This window comes from Crocodylus porosus, unplaced genomic scaffold, assembly GCF_001723895.1.
Source record: "Crocodylus porosus isolate Cpor-Errol unplaced genomic scaffold, CroPor_comp1, whole genome shotgun sequence".
In the NCBI taxonomy this organism is placed as follows: Eukaryota; Metazoa; Chordata; order Crocodylia; family Crocodylidae; genus Crocodylus; species Crocodylus porosus.
Window position 1 is genome coordinate 64,112,719 of NW_017728931.1, and position 22,240 is coordinate 64,134,958.

At 39.1% G+C, this 22,240-nt stretch overlaps 1 protein-coding gene across 1 annotated transcript in view; it reads left to right on the forward strand.

The window, feature by feature from the left end:
* The first annotated feature begins 15,780 nt into the window (after nucleotides 1-15,780).
* Nucleotides 15,781-22,240, forward strand: part of DCN (decorin) — a 47,008-nt gene continuing 40,548 nt past the window's right edge. Inside the window, exons 1-2 of the mRNA XM_019545250.1 lie at nucleotides 15,781-15,979; nucleotides 19,178-19,418. Of these exons, the coding sequence (XP_019400795.1) occupies nucleotides 19,214-19,418 (205 nt within the window). The 5' untranslated portion in view covers nucleotides 15,781-15,979; nucleotides 19,178-19,213. The remainder of the gene's footprint in view (nucleotides 15,980-19,177; nucleotides 19,419-22,240) is intronic.

Sequence of the window (22,240 nt, forward strand, 5' to 3'; positions counted from 1 at the left end):
TGCATTCTAAATTAGTGTGGGAGGGAGCAAAAGCTGTAGACCTTAGCTGTAATGAGTTTCTTCAGTAAGAAACTCTCATGCTTAAATAACAAAAAATATTCATCAGTTCTTCATCTTTCCAAAGGGAAAAAAAGAAAGATAGAGGACAGGAAAAAGTCCAGCTTTTGATCAGATAAACAATTATATTGTTTTAGACTAGGAAAGAAGAGGAATAATCATGAATCCATTGAAATTGTTTAGTTTGTCTTACAGTAAGTGGAAGCTAAACCAGGGCAGTTAATCCTTGACTAGAACTGAGATTAAATTACTGTGGGTTAGTTGCATTTAGTGCAGGATAAAAGCAGATAAATTAAACAAAACAGATCAGCTGACACACACTCATGAGTATTCATCTGCCCATAAAGCCCAAGCTATAAAAGGTATGGTTCAGGTAGAATCTGCCATTTGTAATCCATTCTGACAGTGGCATATAAGATTTTCTCACCATTATTCATCAAGCAAACTTCATAACATTTGCTTTAAAAGTCCATCGGATTACATTATTTTCATTTATTGTCAAATTGAGATTTTTTTTTCACTTTCTCTTAGAAAAATGGACTATCTAGTTTTGTATTGGGTGTATTTTTTGCTCTTTCTATAGGGAAGCAATTGCCTATATTTAAATGTCAAATGTCCAAATAAATGTCATCTTCAAATGTCCTTTCCAAATGATATGTAGAGCTTGTTGAACATAAGAATAATTGAGTAATAGATCATGACAGTCACTGTCCAGCACTGAACTCCAAGGCATGTGCTTGTACCTGTGTGAAGCCTCAGTGAAGCCATTCAGTGCTAGCACTGCAGTGTGGAATGTAAGTGTACATGCCATTGATTTCAGAAGAATGACTTGTATACACGTATCAGATAATAGATGATAGTAGTAAAGGGAGAAAAAAATAAGAATCCTTGTATCCATGGTAGAAAATGTTTGCAGTGGGCACATCTACATCTGCAATTAATGTGACTGAAAAATCTCTGGTGCAATTTGAACTGGAGTAAACTAATCCCAACATCACTGTTTACATGTGCATTTAAGCACAGTAATTTACTTCGTTGTTGGATAGTACCTGTATTTGATGGGAATATAATATGGTGGAGTAAATTAATCTAGTGTAACCTAATAGTGGTACACGTGTAGGTGGTGACACTTTATTGTGCTGTATACTTAGTCTACTGCACAGTAAAGTGCATGGGTAGATGTGCCTGTAGTGATCCTACCATGTAACCTCCAGCCTACTTAGCCTCAACTAAAATGGGTCAAGAGGCCCTGAAGTCCCTACAGACACATGATTGGATTAATAATAGTCAGGAACAACCAAACCCCATATATAATAGTCAGGAACAACCAAACCCCATATATATGTGTCTGGCTCGGGGGAAGCAGTAAGCATGTGGAAGGGGGTGGGCTCACCTTTTCATTTCTCACCAGTGAACTCGTTTCCTCCTAGGGATGGCCATGACCTGCTGATTTTGTCAGATTTCTTACTCTTTGGGTCCATCTACACAAGGCACTAACTGTACAGTAACCTAGTAATATTGTACAGTAGCACACAACAGCACAAACAGTGCTAATACACTACTGCACAGTATTATTAGTAATTAGTAATGCCAGTTACTGGGCATTAATTTAGTACTTGATTATATAAGTACTAAACATAATGCACAGTAACTGTGGTACATTAATGAATGTGTGGACGCACCCTTTGAGTCAGATTCATAACACTATCCAAAACAGGTAGCTTCTTTATATGTTTTCTTTTTTGAAACAGTGGATGAATAATTTTTCTCACTACAGGCTTTGCATTAAAAGGGAAACAAAACTAGTGTTACTAACAACATTAAAAATGCATTTTACCAAGTATAATAACAATACCCTTTAAACAATGAAGGCAGTTTAAATGTGTCCAGGATGGTTTTTTTATGCATTCTTCTGTGAATCTTATATCTAAGGGTACTCAATTAAAAAACAACAACAACAACAAAACTCCCCCCCCCCCCAAAAAGCAAAAACAAAAAAAAATTCCTCAGAATGAATGTATGTTTATAATTTTTGGGGGGTGTGAGGGAGTGGAAGGGGAGTCAATAAAGGATGAAAATACCCATTTTTGTATTTCAGCTCTAAATGTATTTCTAAAAATCTCAGCTATTTTTTCCACAGAAAAATAGGCTCAGATTACTGCTTTGTAAGAAAGGTTTGTACTGGAGCTTGATTCTAGTTGGAATAGCAGTTGGGGAAATGTTTGACCTCCTTAGGAAAATGTGCAAATTCTAACCTTTAAAAATTCCCCAGTTTACCACAAGGGATGCTAAGTGTGTCTCTTACCCTGCTTGTTTAAAAACTAAGATATACAATGGGATTTGTTGTGTAGGATTGTAAAGTCTAAGTGATGTCAGCTGGTATTTTATGTAGGAACCAACTTAGTCTAAAATGGAACTTATTTAACATTCTAGACAAAAAAAAGTGTTGTTCCTTTGTTCTGATTTCATTTTGTAAGTGCAAAGACTGAAGGGTACACAACTGACATCCCTGGAGTTTGAAGCACTGTTTTTATTCAAAGAGCTGATACTATACAGGTCTTATACTGATCCCTGGGCATGTCTACATGTGCCTTAATGCACTGTTGCACATTAAGTTTAGTACCTCTAATATTAGGTACTACATAAATGTGCATTAGGCTGCCCTGATGTGCAATAGCAAAAGCGCACTTCTTTTTAATGATGTTAATGTACAGTAGCCTATTTCTACTGAACATTAGCATATTAGCACTGGGTTTTTTTGATGCTTTAATGTACAGTAGAATAAGTTACTGTGCATTAAAGGCACGGGTAGATGCACCTACTGTGTCCTTATCTAAATCTGCATTACTTACTTTTAAAGGTTATTTAGTTTCCATGTTTATCAAATTGTTGGTATCTCTCATGAGGTTGTTAGTTTTTCCCAGTTCAAAGGGAGATGTTTACAGTCTGAACAACTGGCTATTGGAATCTGGACTGAGACTATTGAACTCATTATCAGAGCATAGCAGCCACTGGATGTCAAAACCATGTGATTTCCGCTCTTCAACAATCTATGTTGTAGCTGAATGCAGTGTATGGAAGCAAAATGTTGTATGTATATTGTAATCTCAGTCCCCTGACCTTTTAGAGTAGTATTGCAAGCCCATACGTGATGCAACTGGACTTAAGGATGTTCTTCATGACTTTTAGGAGTAGTTTAATTTGTTTCAGGAGGTCCCAGTATTAAATTCTTCTCTCAAGGTGTCTTTTTGTTTATGTCCAGACATCTTCAAATTCCTACAGAGAAGCACACCTAAGCTGATCAGTCATAATCTTCACCTGTCTGTAGTGTACATCTTGATGTATCGATCTGTTTTCTTTAGAAAGTTCTTAAGAGTTCACTAGAAAATAAAATAATGTTGTGTAGGACTTTTAAAATACCTTTATTAAATTTAATAATGAAGTATATCCCTACCTTAGAATTATGAAAGACTATTGACAATGTATAAGAATTCTCTCATTACCAAGATTCTAGAATCATTTCTATAAAACTCTGCTGGCTTCATCCTTCATGAACCTTGGTTAGGGCAATATATATGTAATGCCTGTGCATACCCTAAAGTGAGTTCATCCCTGACAGATCCTCCCCCACCCCAGACTGCTCTGAAAACCTCCAAAGAAAGGAATGTCTAAAGTTTCCTAGATAGCCTGCTCTAGTGCTTAACCATATACCTAATTTCCTAATAACTAACCTAAATCATTGTTACAAATTCAGCGGATATAATTCTTGTCCTACCCAAGTGGAATAGAAAACAATTAATCATTGTTTTCTTTATAACAAATTTTACATATTTGGATACTGCTCTGTTATACTGTTACTGTTACATCCCGCTTAGTCATCTGTTTTGTAGACCAAATAAACCCAGTTCTTTCACTCTTTTCTTATAGGTCATTTTCCTGACCCTCTTCATTCTATTGCTCTCCAGTGTGTATACATCTTTCTTAAAGGGTGATGCCTGAATTGGACACAGTATTCCAAGCACCACCACAAAGAACAGAGCAATTCTCTACCTTTTCCTACTTGTATATACAAATACGTTTTATTTTGTAGATGTATAATGTAAGGGCCTGGAGGACAAACCTTATGAGGAAAGACTAAGGGATCTGGGATTATTCAGACTGGGGAAGACTTGAGGGAGGAATTGGTGGCCTCTATAAGTATGTAAGGGGTGAACAGAAATCTGTTCACTAGGGCGCCCCGAGGGAAGACGAGCAAAGGCTATAAACTGTTAGAGGATGGTTTCAGGTTGGATGTAAGGAAGAAATTCTCTATGGTAAGGGTGACCAAAACCTGGAATAGTCTTCCCAAGGAAGTGGCGCAGTCCCCAACTCAAGAGGAGACTGGACAAACTCCTTGATAGAGTTGTTTGATTTCAGCAGTATTCCTGCCCAGAGCAGGGGGGCTGAACTCGATCTCTTTTGAGGTCCCTTCTGGCCCTTAATTTCTATGATTTTATGATATGATTCAATGACATACCTCCTTTATAAAACATTTTGCAATCCACAGATGAAAAGTTTACCATATAATCTAGATGTCACTATATAAAAGTGAGGTATTATCATATTTTAAAGTTATTGTATTAATTATCCCCATCCCTTGCATTCACTCATAATCATTAAATAGTTAATATTTAGCAATGACATGACATTTGAGTAAATGGTTCCATTGCTTTTACATGAGAACCAGACAGCCCAGGACACAAGCTGAAAAAAGAACAGGTTGTCTAAAACCAAATTAAACTCTGTTTGGTTTGATTGGCCAGTAATACTGAGAGAAAAGATCATGCTGGGATTAATTGGGTGCATCTACACATTCACTATTGCACTTTAGGTAATGAGCATTAACTCTAGTACCTCTGAGTGCCTATACAAGAGCAGGAAGGCTGCTTCAACACACTGAAAGTCTAGAGCATCAGAGCAGACTCAATTAACTGAGTTTGCTGGAGCATGGCAATTATTGTGCTCCAGCAGCCTCCCGCATCTCATGTATCAGTATCCCTGTGCTGTAAAATGGTGGCAGAGGCACTTTATCTAAAGCTTGTTCAACAAACTTTAAATAAAGTGTCCCCACTGCCGTTTTGAAGCATGGGGTGCTGATGCACAATGCTCTGGGCACGTTAATTAGAATGGCTCTTGAATACAGTCTAAGTAAAATGCCCCCCAACATACGCTCCTGGAGCATGTGTATAAATGCCCTACATGTAAGGAGCATTTTTAGGAGCATTACATGGTAGGAACAATACCTTTGGCCTACTTAAACCCACCTAAAATGCCTGGTACATTGGAATTTGGGGAGATGGTTCAGGTTACTAATAAGGTTGTGGCCTGACACTTAAATCCATCTCTGTTTTTCTTCTCCTGTGCATGCCTTTTTCAAGGATCTTAAAACAATCAAAGAGAGTAAACTGGTGAAGCAAACCTCTCAAAAGAAAATGAATTCTTTACAAATGTAGACCCTGATCCAAAGTTCTCCAAAGTCAATGGGGCTGTATCCACTGACTTCAGTGAAATCTGGAACAGGGTCATACAATACTGAGTATAAAAGGCCCATATACAGGGAAGTGCTTAAGAATGTAATCCAAATAATCCAAAGCATGTAATCCAAATAAACTCAGTAGAGCTATTCAGTTGTTTAAAGTTAAGCTTGTATATAAGTGTTCTCCTTTGTCATGACTATATAGGAATTTTCTTTTTTCCCACTTACATCCAAACCTATTTTTTTACTATGGCTCCTTTACATAGGTAAATGTAATTTATATTAACTTCAAAGCATATTTACATTGCCAACATGTGGAAAAACCCTTAGTATAACAAAGCTTTACGATTTATATTGCCTGATGCAACCAAGTGTTTAATAGAACACAGACTTCAATATCTTGGTACTTATTGTTTGAAGGATTCAAAATAACAGACATTTTCAACAAAATGAACTGTTTTGTAGATAAGTTTGATGTAGGCTTTATAAAGATTAGAAACTCCAGGCCAAACAGAATGCAATGTCCAGGCAAGAGGATAAACAAAATACAAGACATTCCAAATAGAGGATAAAAGAAAACCCTTTCAAACTTAAAAAAATTCCCTCTCTCTCAAACTTGTCTGAAGTTGCAAAAGATTCAGCAAAACCTCAAGTTATTGGAAAACTTTGTTGCGTGTCTTTTAGAAGTGATTTCCTTCCCTCCTCTTAGATCGTCTCTTAAAACAGCTGTTCACTTTTATGACCCTGTTCCATCTCTTCTCTCCCTGATTTCTATTATTTTAAATGGTTATAAAGACTGCTGCAACTGCTGTGCAGGCTGTGAACATGCTGCACACTGTGCAAATTGTTTCTCTGAAAGCAGAACTTACTGCCAGCGACTAATAGAGAGGTACTTCTAATGGAGCTAGTTCAAACAATGCAAAGGAGAGACGGATGGCAGGAACATACGTTGGAAGACATTTAATAAGATGAGAAATGGCTGTTGCAACCTGTCCAAGTCTCAAGAGCCAATATGCAGTGGTTTGGGATTTTTAAATGAAAATGAGTCCCAAATAGTCTTTTTGTTTTCAAACATGGGAGGGGACTCTTCAAATGCAAGTTATGCATCTCATCCAGCTCTTAAACGAAGTTCACTTAGTTTAAAAGAGTTCACTAACTGAGCTATTTAAAAGTGATTACTTCTTTTGGGTACTTCATATTCTTGATACACAACTTATGCATTGAAGTATTATTTTATGATTAGAGAACACTGAGTTCCAGGTCTTTGAAAATCAAAACCATTTAAATTACCTGAAAATGAGCATCCAAAAATGGACACATGGAATCATTGGGCCCATTTGAAAATCTTGACCATATTTTCTATGAGATAAATTTATAAAATAGTTTCTAAAAATAAACAAGTCATTCCAATGGGCTGAATTCTCAACCATTCACCATAGTTACATTCCTTGAGTTCAAGGAACCAGACTGAACTAAATTACACTCATCAAGGAACTGACCTAATATATTTACATTCTCAACTGAATTTAGTTGACATTTATCACATGTAGATACAGGCTAAAACTTAATCTATAAAATTTTTAAAAATAAATATGCTCGGATTTTACACACATTTTACAAAATAGATAAATGAAAGCTTGTTCAATAAGCAGCAGCATTTACTAAATTAAAAACTGAACTGATTTTGTTGAGAATTTAGGATGTCCAACAAATACAGGATAGAAAAGAAGATAAACTGAATGGTAATCAAGAGGAAGATGAAAGAACCTAGGGGTGGGCAAAATAGCACCTGTGGAGGGGCTTTGTCTGGCTCACGGTAGATCCCTTGGTCCCGCCTGGCCCAGGCATCATCCTACAGTGGCACATCCTGCCACCCCCTAGGCACGAAGCAGGGCTAGGGCAGCTTCATGCTGGATTGCCTTTCTAGGCAGCCCAGGTGGTGACAGCTTCTGGGTGAAGCCCCGTGGTATTGGTGGGGATGAATTCACAGCCCTGACCTGCCCCATGCCTGCTGCAGATTTGCCTGCTCATGTTGAGCAGCTGTAGCAACAACAGTGCTGGTGCGGCAGAAATGTGCTCCATGCAAGGGAAAAGCAGCCTCTCTGCCTCAGAGCTGCCCAGTGCTTCCTGCAGCAGCTGCATGGAGCCCACATGAAGCTGCCCTGCACTGTCAATGCTACCTCCAAGCTGCCCCATGAGGCAGCAGGGGAAGTGCAGAGAAGCCACAGAGCAGCCAGATGCAGACTCCATATAGCTGCTGCAGGAGGGGCCACTTTTCCCCCGGCAGAGCCACTTTCCCCTGCATAGAGGACACTTCTGCCCCATCAGTGCTGCTATTGCTGCAGCTGTTCAGTGTGATCAGGTGAGTCTGCAGCAGGTTGGGGTTGTGCACAGGTCCCTGCCAGGACTGCAAGGCAGTCCAGCGTGAAGCCATCCCAGCCCCACTGTGTGCCCAGGGGGCAGTAGGACACACCACAGGCAGGTGGTGAGGAGCACGCATGGTGGCCAGAGCAGGGCTATGCACGTGTCTTGTTTATGTGCTCTTGCCGGGGTCATTCTGGAGAGGGCGTGGGGCATGCTGGGGCTGCATGCTGCTGGCAGTGGCAGGGAGGTGCCACAGGGCATGCAGCTTTGTTATGGGGTGGAAGCTGGTGCTGACCAGGTCAGGGGTGCATGCAGGGGGCTCCCATGCATACCCCACCATACTCACAAACCGGCCCCCACAAACTCCACAACCACACTCTCTCCCACACGCAACCATATACCCCACAAACACTGCACTGCCCCCACACCCCTCCTCACATGCACCCCCTACACACACCCATTGGTCTCTGGGGGGGAGTCCCACTCACACTATCTTAACACACCTCATGACACAGATTCATCCACACTCCCCACACACACCCAGCCACCCCCCATACACACCCCACAAACCCCATACCCACCCACCCACATCCACACATCCCAACAAACACAGCCCCCACAAGCTCTCCATACCCACACATCCACACATACCCCCACACCCTTCCCCACATACACCCACTTGCCCCCACAAACCTCATACCCACCCATCCATCTACACCTCCCCCAGTAAGACTTCATTTTGTGCTATTATGCAATCACCTCTATATATACACAATGCAAACACATACAAATCAGGACAAAAACATCTGTGTGGGACTTCTCGTACCAAGATGGCAACTAGAGGCCAGGGCACCTGTCAAGGGTCAAGGCTACCCCTCAGGGGCCAGGCCCTCGACAGCTCACCAAAATTTGTGAAGTGGCCCTCCAGCCAAAATAATTGACTGCTCTTGAAATAACCAATGATTTTCAAAAGCCTGATTGTTTAAATGTTTTGCTGCAGTGCAAAAACAAGATGGAATTCAATGTCACAAAGACATGACATGAAACAAATCCTTTTAGTTCAAGATATAACTAACTGTAGAAAGTTGCTATCATGGAAAGTAAGTGAGAACACTAGGTTCAGTAAAAATGTTTAAAATTTTAGATCAGTCACTCCTTGTGCTTCAGGATGGTTGATGGCTAGCTACATTGAAGAAGTAAAATTGTCCTAACAGCTAAAGAATTAAGTGCCTTGCTGCATCTGGAACCATTCCAGAGAGATCAACAGTAAGCTTCATTACAGTAATTCCCAGAATTTAAACCTAAAATGTATTTTATAGCTCAGTGATCCTAATTTTAAATTACCTTGGAATAGACAAGCAATCTGATGGTCTTGATTTTGAATTTCACAGTAACTCAGACCTCATGATGATGGGAAACAGTACAGAAACCTGAAACAGCATAAAAAATCTTACGTATTCTGTTATAAAAGCAAAGCTAAATCCTAAAATAATAATTACATATTGGGTCATTTTTCTGCTTTGCCACTTTCATTTTACCTTTGTTTTAGAGACTTATGAAAACATGAAAGATGTTCTTGAATCCTCTTCACTTAAAGCCAGCATATCATGTTTCTTGGTCTTATCATCGTTGTCATCACCACCACCATCTTCACTATCACTATCCCATCCTCATCTCTTTCCCACAAATGCCACCTTCCCTTTGCCATGTAAGAATCCTCCACATCTGTTTCTTCCCTACATATATTTTACCTCTGTAAGACTCAATCCAACTTGTAAAAGTTGATATATTCTTTCCTTTTTTTGTCTCCTTTTGACAAGGTATTTAGCAGAATTTACAGATTCACTGGAAGTGCTTCTGTTTTGACATATCAAAGTATGCTGGGCCAAGCACGTGAGTTACCACATCTGGGTGGCTGACCTGGTTCTCTGCAACTAGATTGGCTGCTGAATGCACTACTTAGTCCTTTTAAACACACCTATAGTTTCATGTTGCAGGCACACCCTCATACAGCCTCAGTCTTCACAAGCCTTGCATTTACAGTTCTCCCTGGTTCTCCTGACTTCTGACCCAGCTTTGGCTTTCCTTAACCCTTATCTTGGATTTCCCCTGAAACTCAGTACTGGTTCTTCTCTCTGGTTTTCCTGGCATCTTGAATTTGTTTGGCTTTCTTGACCCCGATCTCAGGTGTTCCCTGGGAATCAGCATTGGTTCCCTGATCCCTGGCTCCTGACCTCTGGTTTTGTCATGGACTATGTCTCTTGGATCTTCTCTCTCAGCTCTGGTAACCTGCGCCCCAACCCTGCTGATCTCCTAGTTGCCCCCCCAACCCTCCAGGGTCTATCCACAGGCCTGGCCCCCTACACCCTAGCCAAACCCTCACAGCTACACTGCCAACATATACATATGAATGTTCTAATATGTACATACATAGACAAATCCTACTTCAGTAGCCCAATTTCTGATATCTTGAATTCAGGAGCACAGAGGCATTCCCCATTAACAGAAGCATAATTAATTAGTGTCTCATGAACCAATTATTTTGCTTTCCATGACTAATATAGAAATAAAGTATATGATTTAATAGTACAACAGTTCACATAGCTTTCATGATCTGGCACCAGTTTCTTAAACAACATTTAAGGCTGCACAGGAAGTCTGGCTCATTTTTTAATGCTGTTTCATAACCCCTGACTAAGAGAGGACCCGCAAGGCATATTGCTTCAATTGTTGCATAGAATGACGTGGTAGTGTACAGAGCAGTGGTTCTCAACCTTTTTTGTACCAGGACCCCTTTGTAAACATTAATGGCCAGTCCCAACCCAGTGCCCCTCACTTCTGAGCTGCTGTCCCCCACCCCCAGGACCCAGCTTCTCAGTGTGTGGGGCTGGAACTCTGACAGTTTGCAAGGTTTCCCATGTTTTCCTCTTTTAAAGGAGAATCTGTTTTTAAAGTCTGCTCATCCATTTTTAAAGTTTTTTTGCAACCCTTTTACATATTCTTTTGACCCACAGGTTGAGGTACACTGGTATAGAGTACTTTTTGGGTACATCTGGAATGACACAAGACGCCTAAATAAGGATTTCAATAACACTGAAGTTAGAAGTAAAGGCCTAAAGTTTAATCTGTACTCAAAAAGCTAAAACAAAATGGCCAAAAACTAATGGAAACTGCTGCTCACTTGAAATTAAATTTGCTTATCCTTCCATGTGAGTTTCCTCAGAGCCCTCCTTTCTCCCCTGGTCCACATTCATCACTACATTCTCATAGAAAGCTTTTCTCAAGCTGGTCTGTTGTGGCTGGCCTGTAGTTAATCCCAAATTGATTTTTAATGGGCAAGTTGAGACTGCCGCCTTCCCCACTTATAACCACCCCCCCACACACACACCTCTCAAGGGGTAGACATTTAAGCATGGGTCTGCTAAGATCAATACAGCATTCTCTCTGACACTAGCCAAAATCATGGGAAACATTACTACTTGAGAATTTATACAAAGAGTGGTATGCTTTAACCTATGGATTCCCAGTCTTGAAAAGGGAGAGATTTTTACTTTTTTTAATTTCACATGATGCACATCAGTGATGTTAATAAAAAAGAAGACTCTTGCTATCTGTGGACTGCTTTCCCAGCCATGGCTACTTATGCCTATCCATCAATGTTTTTGAGATGATGGATAATAAGAGTACTTAATGTGGAATTGGGAGCTAAATTACGTGCTCATTAAAGTAGAAGGAGTGCAAAAGATAAGATCCCTTCTTTAGTAAGAATTCTAAAACCCAGAGAATTGGCAAACACACTAAGCAAAGAGAGAAGAAATACAAATATGTATTTGGTTCAATTTGTTAGCACCTCCAACTACCAATTAGATAAATAATCTGGTGTAGGAAAGAATATCAAAGCCACCTCAGACGGGGTTTAGGTACTGAATACACCAAGTGTAGATACTTTTCCTTATACAGAAAAGTACCTGAGGACAGGAAATTATCTCCTGTTGGATCCTTAATACTTTCTTCACATCAGTATTCCTGAAACCAGGCAAGAACTCATTACCTTTTTAGAGGCACAGAGAATACAGCAATGACAGCAATTCACATAAAATTAGTTCCAAACAGGTGAAGATACTCTTAGATCATATGGAAGTTTTCAAATTGGCTGGGCCAGATGACCTGTATCTGAGAGTGTTGAAGGAACTGGCTGAGCTCATAGCGATGTCCTTGGCAAGGCTGTTTGAAGAGTCATGGAACTCAGGAGTGGTCCTGAAGGACTGGAGGAGGGCTAACATAGTACACATCTTTAAGAAAAGAAAGAGGGACAACACTGCTAGCTATAGACTGGTTAGTTTGACTTCAGTCTTGGGAACAATCTTTGAAAAAATTGTCAAGGAGGCCATCAACTACAAGCTCGCAACTGGTGGGTACTGAGAAACAACCATCGTGGCTTTGTCAAGGGGAAGTCATGTATAATGAACCTGGTGTCCTTTTATGACCAGGTAACTAACCAGCTGGACATGGGACAGGAGGTGCACATCATCTACTTAGATTTCAGCAAGGCCTTTGATACTGTTTCCCATTAAATCCTCTCAATTAAGTTGAAGAGTACTGGCCTAGAGCAGGCTACAGTGAGGTGGGTTGGCAACTGGCTCAGTGGCCAATCCCAGCGAGTGGTAATTGATGGGGTGGTCTCATTCTGGAAGGCCATCTCCAGTGGTGTCCCCCAGGGATCACTGCTTGGGCCTGTGTTCTTTAAAATCTTTATCAATGACCTGGATGAGGGACTGAAAAGCACAATGATTAAGTTTGTAGATGATACCAAGTTATGGGGACAAGGAGGCACATCCAAGGAAAGGACAAAGATCCAGGATAGCCTTGACAGGCTGGTCCTATGGGCTGAATGTAATCAGATGAGGTTCAGCTGGGACAAGTGCTGGGTCCTTCATCTGTGTAGGAAGAATCCTCACCATATCTGTATGATGGGTGGTGGTCCACTGGCTGGCATTGCAGCCAAAAGGGACATGGGGTTGACAATTGACCAGAGGATGAATATGAGCCACTAGTGTGATGAAGTCTCCAACAAAGTAAATAGAACTATGGTGTGCATCAGCAGATGTGTCGCCAACAGATCCAGAGAAGTGCTCCTCCCCCTCTATTGTTTGTTGGTGAGGCCAGAGCTGGAGTACTGTGTCCAGTTCTGGGCACCGCACTTCAAGAAGGATCTGGACTAGCTCAAAAGGGTGCAGAGAAGGGCCACCCACATACTCAAGGGCCTGAGGGATAGGCCTTATGAGGAGAGACTTTGGGATCTGAGTTCACTCAGTCTGAGTAAAAGATGGCTGAGGGGTGATTTAATAGCCACCCACAAATATGTCAAGAAAGAACACCAGGGGCTGGGTGAGCAACTTTTCAGAAAAGCATCTGCTGGGAGGATAAGGACCAATGGGCACAAGCTAGTTGAGGAAAAGTTTCAACTAGACATAAGGGAATCATCTTTTCTGTATGGGTAACTAGAATCTGGAACACACATCCAACAGAGATGGTGCAGTCATCATTTCTGGCGTTGTTCAAGAGGAAGCTGGGCAAGCACCTCATTGAGCTCATTTGAGCCCAGCTACCTCCTGCCTATGGCAGGGGACCAGACTTGATAATCTTACAGGTCCCTTCTTGTCCTTCTTTCTATGATTCTTTCTGCTCTCCCTAGCCTCAGAGACAGGAAAAGGAAAGAAGTTGTGTTCCTTCATAATCTCTCTCCTTCCCCAATACAAGGTAAAAAAACTTACTAGAATAACAGTAGCTTCCACCCTCTTAATACTCAGAGGGCATGTCCACACATATGTACATGTGCCCAGGAGCAATTAACTCTGGAGCAGGTAGCTCTGGAGTTAATTTATGCACAGCACATGGAGCCCAGTCGGAGCAGCTCTGGCTGGCAAGGGGGTCCCAGGGGTCAGCCTGTCAGCTCAGGGCTGCTCCGACTGGCTCAGTGTGTTGCAGAGGGGCTGGATGGGACACAAAGATGCTTCAGTATGGGGCTGGCCGGCAGCGCCCTCATGCCCCAGCCAGCTGGTTTAGTGTTTACACATGTGCATGAGAAAACTCCACAGAAGGGTAGTACTTGTAGTTACAGGGTAGGATTTGTAGTTACTTCTGTGGAGTTTATTAGTTTCCTGTACCCATAGATGCTGAGCCATTTACTGTGGAGCTAGTTAGTCAGCTGCACAGTAAATGTCTTGTATAGATACGCCCAGAATGATTGCATTAGGATAGTACTGGAGGAGAGGCAAAGTGACAAGATAGCAAGTTCAGTCTCACCTGGCCCTCAAAAATCTTTCCCTGAAATATTTTCAACCAGCTGATGCAATTTTGTTTAAATCACTGAAATTGGTAAAACGAAGCCTAGATTTCACTGAATGTAATGGTTAACACCTGGATATGATAATGTTTCATTCTAAATACAAAAATTGGGAGGCAAATTAATCATGTATATCAAAATGTGACAATGGAAATCATAACCAATTACTGTGTCCAACCTCCAGTACACAGGAAGAATCCGATTCCCTACAGTTCCTGTGTTGACTCAAATATTAAGAGGTTGGGGTAATCCTTGCTTTAACAGTAAGGTCTAAAATAGCATATTTCCTTTCATGTAAAACCTCCAATTACAGATTTTTGCTACAATCAGTAGCATCAATGATAAGTTATTTGCCAATGTCTTTATTACCAAAACAATACATTTAGAATTATTGAATTGTCTTCTTTTAAAATTAGTTTAAGAATGTGGATATATTTTCAATAGTTTATTGTGAATCTACAATTTCAAACTCTTCTTCAATGACCTTTCATGTTTCAAAGACTTTGATTTCAGATTTGCACCTGGTCACAGCCTAAGGGCAGGAATAAAGGGTAGAGTCAAAACACAGAAGCACAAGCCTTCAATATTTAGACTGGAGAGGTAACATCACAGGAAAGGTACATCTGCATGTAGTTTACTAAATAAATATTAATCCTCATATAAGGGCTCCAGTTAGTTTACTGGAGTTGTCACCACTTTGCAGTGGTAGGGAAAACTTTATTTCAGCATTTTCTGACACATAAATTAAACAGATCTGGAGATTACCAAAACAAAATATAAAACTGAACAATAGGCTTGACACACTGTTATATGCATGCTTCATAAAAGCCTCCCTCTTCCTAAAAAAATGAATTCATTCTAATTTTCTTTCTACAGTTTTATCTTGGGGTAGGTTTTTTTTTAAATGTTTATAAGAAACATTTCTGACCACAAATGTTGGAATCATTCAAGTAATGAAAACAATTAGTGACAGGCTTTTCATACACAGTCAGAACCACGCTGCATTTTTTTTAACAAACAGACATACAAACTATATGGAATTATACTATTTTAGATAAGCCTCTTGGCTAGCACAATGGCTAAAAAATTAGCAAAAGCAGGCTAGAATCTGTATAAGTAGTTTAAACTAAAGTTATGCATTTTTTTCTGTAATTAATTTACATTTTGACTAACACTTTATATCATTTCCCTGAGTTACACATATTATAAACAAGAAAAATACCCAAATTTGTTTTTCCAGCAAAATGAATGATAAAAATTAGTTAAAACCAAATAAAACTACAGTAAATATATGCTCTAGGGATCTTCAATAATATTCAAAATAGCAAAGATAAATTATAGTTGTGCATTTGACTTGTACTGTACAAGTAGTTTGCGAACCTAAACAAATGAAAAAGAAATAAGGCAAATGAAAAGAAAAGGAGCTGATAAAGTTTCTGGCTACAATACAGGAGACATATCATTACCATATGATCTAATGTGGGTGTCAGCCTGGATTGTGTTCATTGAGGGAAACCTTATTTTTTAACTGTGCTATCGAATAGAAGCAGGAGGGTTTTCCACCAAGTGACAGTCACTGAGCAGCAACTTGCCCCCTCCTCCTTTCCACACCTGCGAAGTCTTTTGCCTGGGCTGAATATTTAGTTTAATTACACCTCAGCTTTGAGAGCTCCTGTTGCAAATCCCTGGATTAAAAGGTATGGTTTTCAATAATTGTCCTGAACTATGCTGCAGACTAATAAAATTTCAGACAGGTCTCTAGCAAAAAGTGTTGCATTTTATAGGAGAAGCAAGAAAAATCCTGCTCAAAGTGTAGCAATGTTAATGTTGTACCCAGCATTTGTGTTATATGAGAACATGTGAAGCTGAATTCATTCTCAAAGACTGTGGACCATTTCTTATAGTTTATTTGACTGTTGCTGTTTTTTGTTTTGCTGTGTATAAGCACTGCTATATATCTTTTATTCTGACTGTGAACTTCTGCAGCAGAATATTTTGTTAGTAGTCAAATGTTTAGAGAATATGATGTAGTAAGAGCAGAAATATGTGTGAACACTTATATGATGATTGTAAAATACAGATAGTGATTTTGCAGTCGGTCCTTGTTTATGTTTTAAACTTTAGTCTTTATTTAGTTTCAGAGAACTAATGTAGTTGATAGTTATACAGACTTGATGCTTGTCTTTGTAACGTTAGAAAGTTGCATTTCAGAGTACATGCATGGATAACGTATTCTAGAGAAGTTTGTTATGAATGAATAGGTTAAAAATTAAATTTCTTCAGAGTTGATACTCCTGTCAGTAGACATTCAGCCTCTTTTTAAAGTCTGAGAGCCTGAGCTTCTACATGTGTGGGCTTATTATAAAGACAAAGTAGCACATATGATCAAGAAAAAAAATTTAAAGTGTGCATTTTATTGAACACAAACTTTGTGATATTGAACGAGATTCTTGGACAAAGGGTGATGTAATATTTTAATTAATTTTAAGGAAAGGGGACATGACTATCACCAACAGAATGTCTTCTGGTGACATGAACTAATATAGGGTTTTTTCCATACTATTTTGAACTGAATTAGAGCCAAGTCTATGTTGTAGTTTCCTCTGTCTCTGGAAGGCTTCCACATTGTATACATATAATTACTGCAGATTTAAACAGGTTTGTACTCCAGACCCAAGTACCATAATCACAAACCATTAAGGAATGAATTCACATTTTCCTTCTTTTTCTTTCTTTTACAAATGAAGTAGAAACAATTTTATACTTGCTTTCAAAAGGGTTTTTTTTTGTTTTTAGATATATTCCTATTCTATTATTCAATAACATGCATTTTCTTTTATCATGCAACAGTTCCTCCTCACTGAGTTCTTAAGATTATGCAGTGCAAAATCCTCTCTGAATTTTCACTAATGCAAAACTCCCATTTCACTAATGCAAAACTCTCATTGCAAAACTCTTATTAGGAGTTTTGGCAAAAACATGACAGCAGGATAAGGCCCAGGGACAGTATTTAGTTGATACATATGATGTCATCAATATTTGTGTACATGAGTAAAACTTGGAAAGTACCACTGCCCCCCCTCTCCCTCCTCCCCCACCCCAGTAATAAATTAATTGCAAAGGATAACCCTGAATATGTTTTCTTGAAATTTATGGGTCAAAGATAATTTGTACATGGAAGTACCTCTTTAAAGCAGCCACTTGCCATGTGAATCAACAACAGAAAAAATACCCCAATTGCCAATATCTTTGAGGATGTTTGTCTGTAGCTGATTCACATAGCATATGAAAAGCTTACAGACATTCTGAAGAATTGTTTTTATTCTTTTAATATTTATTTGCAAACGATAACATAATATAATGAATGCATTCATGTTTTAACTTTCTGTCTTAGAAATAGAATATTTTTTTATAAATATATTGTCACCTTACTACCATCCTTTAAAGAATATAAATATGCTGAACTATCAAAATTGGATTAAGAATACAGTCGTGAACTAAATGTTTTAGTTGCAGGTTTAAAATATTATCATATTTTATGCATGGCAACCTTCTGAGCTCCTTTAGGCTGTGTCAAAAGTTGTGGTGTTGCATTCTGGGAGTTACTATATGCAAATTAAGTAACCCTTAAAGGAAATTGAACTTGGGTATAATACAGAATGTGTCTTTTCCTATGCTTCTTATTTTACTCTATTTTTACTGCTACCAGGTCTTTTATGTATACAGATTAAGTAGTCTCAGAAAAAGGCCTCTGTAAGCAATTGCTAATGTCTAGTTAATACATTTCAGAAATCATTCTTTATTGCTTAGGTATTTGTACAAAATTCTGCTGTCCCAAGACAGGATTTTAAAAATAAGTTTTGCTTTTTACTGCATATTTTGAAAACAGAAAACCCCTTAAAAGTCCACTTATTTTCATAGTTTGTAATAATTATTATAAATAACTCTCAAACTATTCCCTTTTAAATAGAATAATGCATGCCATACACTGAAGAATTTGGTGAAGTTAAGTCACAGCCCAGCCCTGAAAACAAATAATAGTTTTCTTTTTGGATTCCAGTAGCACTGCTCATATAAATTATTTTGCTTCTGTGCATACATTTTGGTAGGATTGGGCCCTTAAACCCAATGGATTGTCAAAAATGTGCTGACAATAAAAAATCATGAATTTAAATGCTTCTGCAGTGCAAAGAAGATACTTTTTAGAGTATGCAGCTATAAAGTAACATAACCAAAGGCACAAAAAATAGAAAGGAAGCCAAGAAGAAACCAATGTGAAATGAAACTTGATTCTATTTCATAATATCCTTTAAACTGGGAAATAAGTATAACTTATTGAAACTAAAAAGTCCCATCCCCCATGCCATCACTAGATCTTGCTCCATTTCCCAATCAACCTCAATGAACTATAATTTAAAACACATGCAGTAAGCTGGCACTTCAAAAAAAATAATAATTCACAAAACATGAAATAAAGTATTATGGTGGGTTTGGGAACCACAGGTTCACTCCCAAAGGAACAAACCCATAGCTAAGAAACAAATGGTAATGAAATCACAGTCAAACTTATGTTGGCAACATACTGACAAATGGAAAATGTATCTTATTGCCTTGACAGTTTTGTTTAATATTTTTTTGACGACACTGTCTGTTCCTAATAAATACTACCCTAAATATGCAAACAGATGTGGTTAGTGTCATCTTTAAACCCCTCTGCAAAAAGTTTTTGACCAGCAATTATCATTTTCCGGTCCAACAAGTGCCCTCTTTTTAATGGAAAGCTTAATAAATGGATACGTCTGTATTTGCTGGATTTCCTTAGAAAAAAAATTGTAAGGGATTGTGGAGCAATGAAAAGAATCTACCACTCTTTAAACTTTGTATTTGAATCCTAGGTCCACTGGCTCTATTCTGAGTACATGAACTGAACCATGAAAGTGTCTCTGATCTTCCTCCTACTTCTGCCAGTATGCTTGGCCAAGCCATTCCACCAAAAAGGCTTGTTTGACTTTATGCTAGAAGATGAAGGGTCTGCTGATATTCCTGCAACAGAGGAGCCTATATTTCCTGGACTTGGACCAGTATGCCCATTTCGCTGCCAGTGCCATCTTCGTGTTGTTCAGTGTTCTGATTTAGGTAAGCCGTGGTAGAGCTTCTTACAGCACCTGTCTACAGTTTCTTTATAGCTGATTACTTGCCATGATTGTATATAGCCTCAAAATGGGGTCCCACCATATTATAATCTTGGTGCTGTTGAAAATTTGATTTATACTTTAAATTTACTGAGGCTAACTAAAATGAGTTAAAATGAAGAGTCCCATTAAATCCTGGACTTAAATTAGGCATTTCTGGTGCCCATGAGAACGTGTGTGTTCTGTGCACATTTTTGGAAAGACCACAGAAATCTGTTTGCCAGAAAAATCACTTTTCAATGTTGTATCATTTATGTATGTCAAATGAATCCAGTGAGGTTAGGTGGTAGGGATGGAAAAATCTTAAAAGGTTCAAAACTCCACAGGCCAGATTCCAATTCTGTCTCTCTCAGACTTGTACCTCACCACAGAAATCACTCCGTTTCAATGGAACTATGTGAGCAAACTTAGTCATATTAGAACCAGTTACACTGACAAACCAGTTCAGAAACAGTCTGAAACCTTAGAAGTTTTTGGAACTAATTATAATACATACAAAGCACTGTAATATATTGTTAATGGTCAGTGTAATTTCCTAATTCACAAAGAAGCAACATTTTAAGAGCTTACCAACCAATGGTGTTAGTGCTCGGTAAACTCACTCCCTAACTTCCTCCACACTGAATTCTTTCTGTAGATAAGATATATGTAGTGCAGCTACTTCAGTGAATCTATTCTTGTTTTGAGCCAGTAGTATTCAATGTGAGTAAAGCTATCACAATCTAGTGCACAAAAGATTACCAAAGATTGTGTTTTCTTTTCCTCAAAGAAGCTAGTTAGTTCAATCAGTTGACAGAGACAGACTCAATATAATCATAAGAGTAGCTTTTTAAACAAACAAATCTCAGCTGCTTCAACATATGAATACATGGTTCTTGTTTTTCAACTCTATAGCTTTACTATTTTTAGTTATTAAACCACAGCTAATAGCTATGCAATGGTAGCGTATGAGTCTGCCAGTCAGAATTGGGCCTTTATTATGTTTCCTGCTGGTTATTGTATACACGTAAGTGCTCCCTCCTGCAACTCCATCATCCCCCACCCTTTCCCCACCCCCAAAAAATGGAAAAGAAGAAAAACAACTTCACAGGTTTGGGGAAATAGCATGTAATTATGAAAAAAGATGGCAAGAGTGCCACTGTTTAAATTATGTTGGGACCTATGATCTTGGTCTCCTTCATTTTCACTGTAGAAGGGACCTAGCAGAAGGGTTAGGACATCTACACAGAAGATTAGCATCTCTGAGTATACACTGGAATGTTCCTGTCTCATCAGTTAACTCCCTGGTGGTAAGGTTTCCACCGAGCTGAGCTATCCCTCTTTAGGCACATTTGCTCCTGGCCTTCTCCATGGAGAAGGATCACTAGAAAAGGAAATTCATCCCCAGTAAACATTACATATCCAGATAATTTCATCAGAGCAGCACTTCCACAATGCGCTGCTTAAAAGTAGGGAAGATGGGCACACCCTTCTTGGCCTGAAGCCTATACAGTGTAGGTTGTGGAGGAAAATACTGTGCTTCTGGAATAAAAATCTGGCCTCTGGCTTGGAAATGCAATCAAATTACATCTCAGGAAATTGACATATATCCATATCTGTGGCTGGATTCTCACCTGTAAAGTAAGGCCAGATGCACAGAAAGTATGCTCAGTTCTTCAGTTTTGGCACTCAGTTTCCTCTATATCCCAAATATTCTGTTACAGCAGCTTGTCTTGTAACAACTTTCAGGCTTCTCCTATAGCAAGTAATTTGATGAAGGTAGGGAGATAAGCAGAGACGACCTTATCCCTCCAGTTTCCTACTCTGGGGAAAGAACTTGCATAGACAAATATATGTTAGCTAAGGATTCCACATACTGGGGATCTGTCCTCAACTGTCCATTTATCTGGCCCATAACCATGTCTCTGTGAAGGAAATCCAGCCAACAGCAAAACAACTAGTAACACTGACTTGGGTAAGGTTAGAAATGTTAAATATTTTACGATTTTATTTCAAAATATGAACTACATGATGCCAAGAAAATGTTGCAAGCTAGCTGCATAATGTTGCAAGCTAGATGAATAACCACAGAACGGTGGCTTAGGTCAGAGAAATCGTGTCTTCAAGAATTCACACTACAATTACAAATCTTAAGGAATTCTCTCCCTACATGCAAATCACTGCTAACAGGCCTTTTATTCAACCAAGTTAGTTATCCAAAAGTATTATTAGCTTTAATCATCTATTCTCAAGGAAGCTTACAAAAAAAAGGCCACATGCAATAGTAAGATCCTTAGAGGAGATATTAAAAGCTTAACAATTTCCATCCTTGCCTACAGGGAAAAAATGAAGACTAGATGCAACCTAATATAGCCATGAAAAGAAAGCCATTAGAAAACTCAGCCATGACTTACCCAGTGCTAGTCAGACCAAAGAACCAGCGGTCAAACTAAGGAAAGTCTACCCTTGTAAGAGGCACAAGACCTTTACAATCCTTACTCCAGCAAAAGAACAACAGTTGGCTTGGGAAAGAGTGGCTGTAGGGTATCCAATAGGTCTATGTGAAGTGGAAAGTATTCACTTTGGTTTCGGCAATTCAGAGGAACAGTGATTCAATTTGTAGATTCAAATCACTGCCTCGATTCAGTTTAGCCAAATCTGAAGATACTTGGCACCAAATCTTATTTACCCATAGACTATACAGGCAGGCAGTTCCGGCGGGAGCAGCTGAAGGAACAGCTGGATGACCCCCGGCTTGAGCCAACAGCCCCAAGAGAAGGTGTGGCT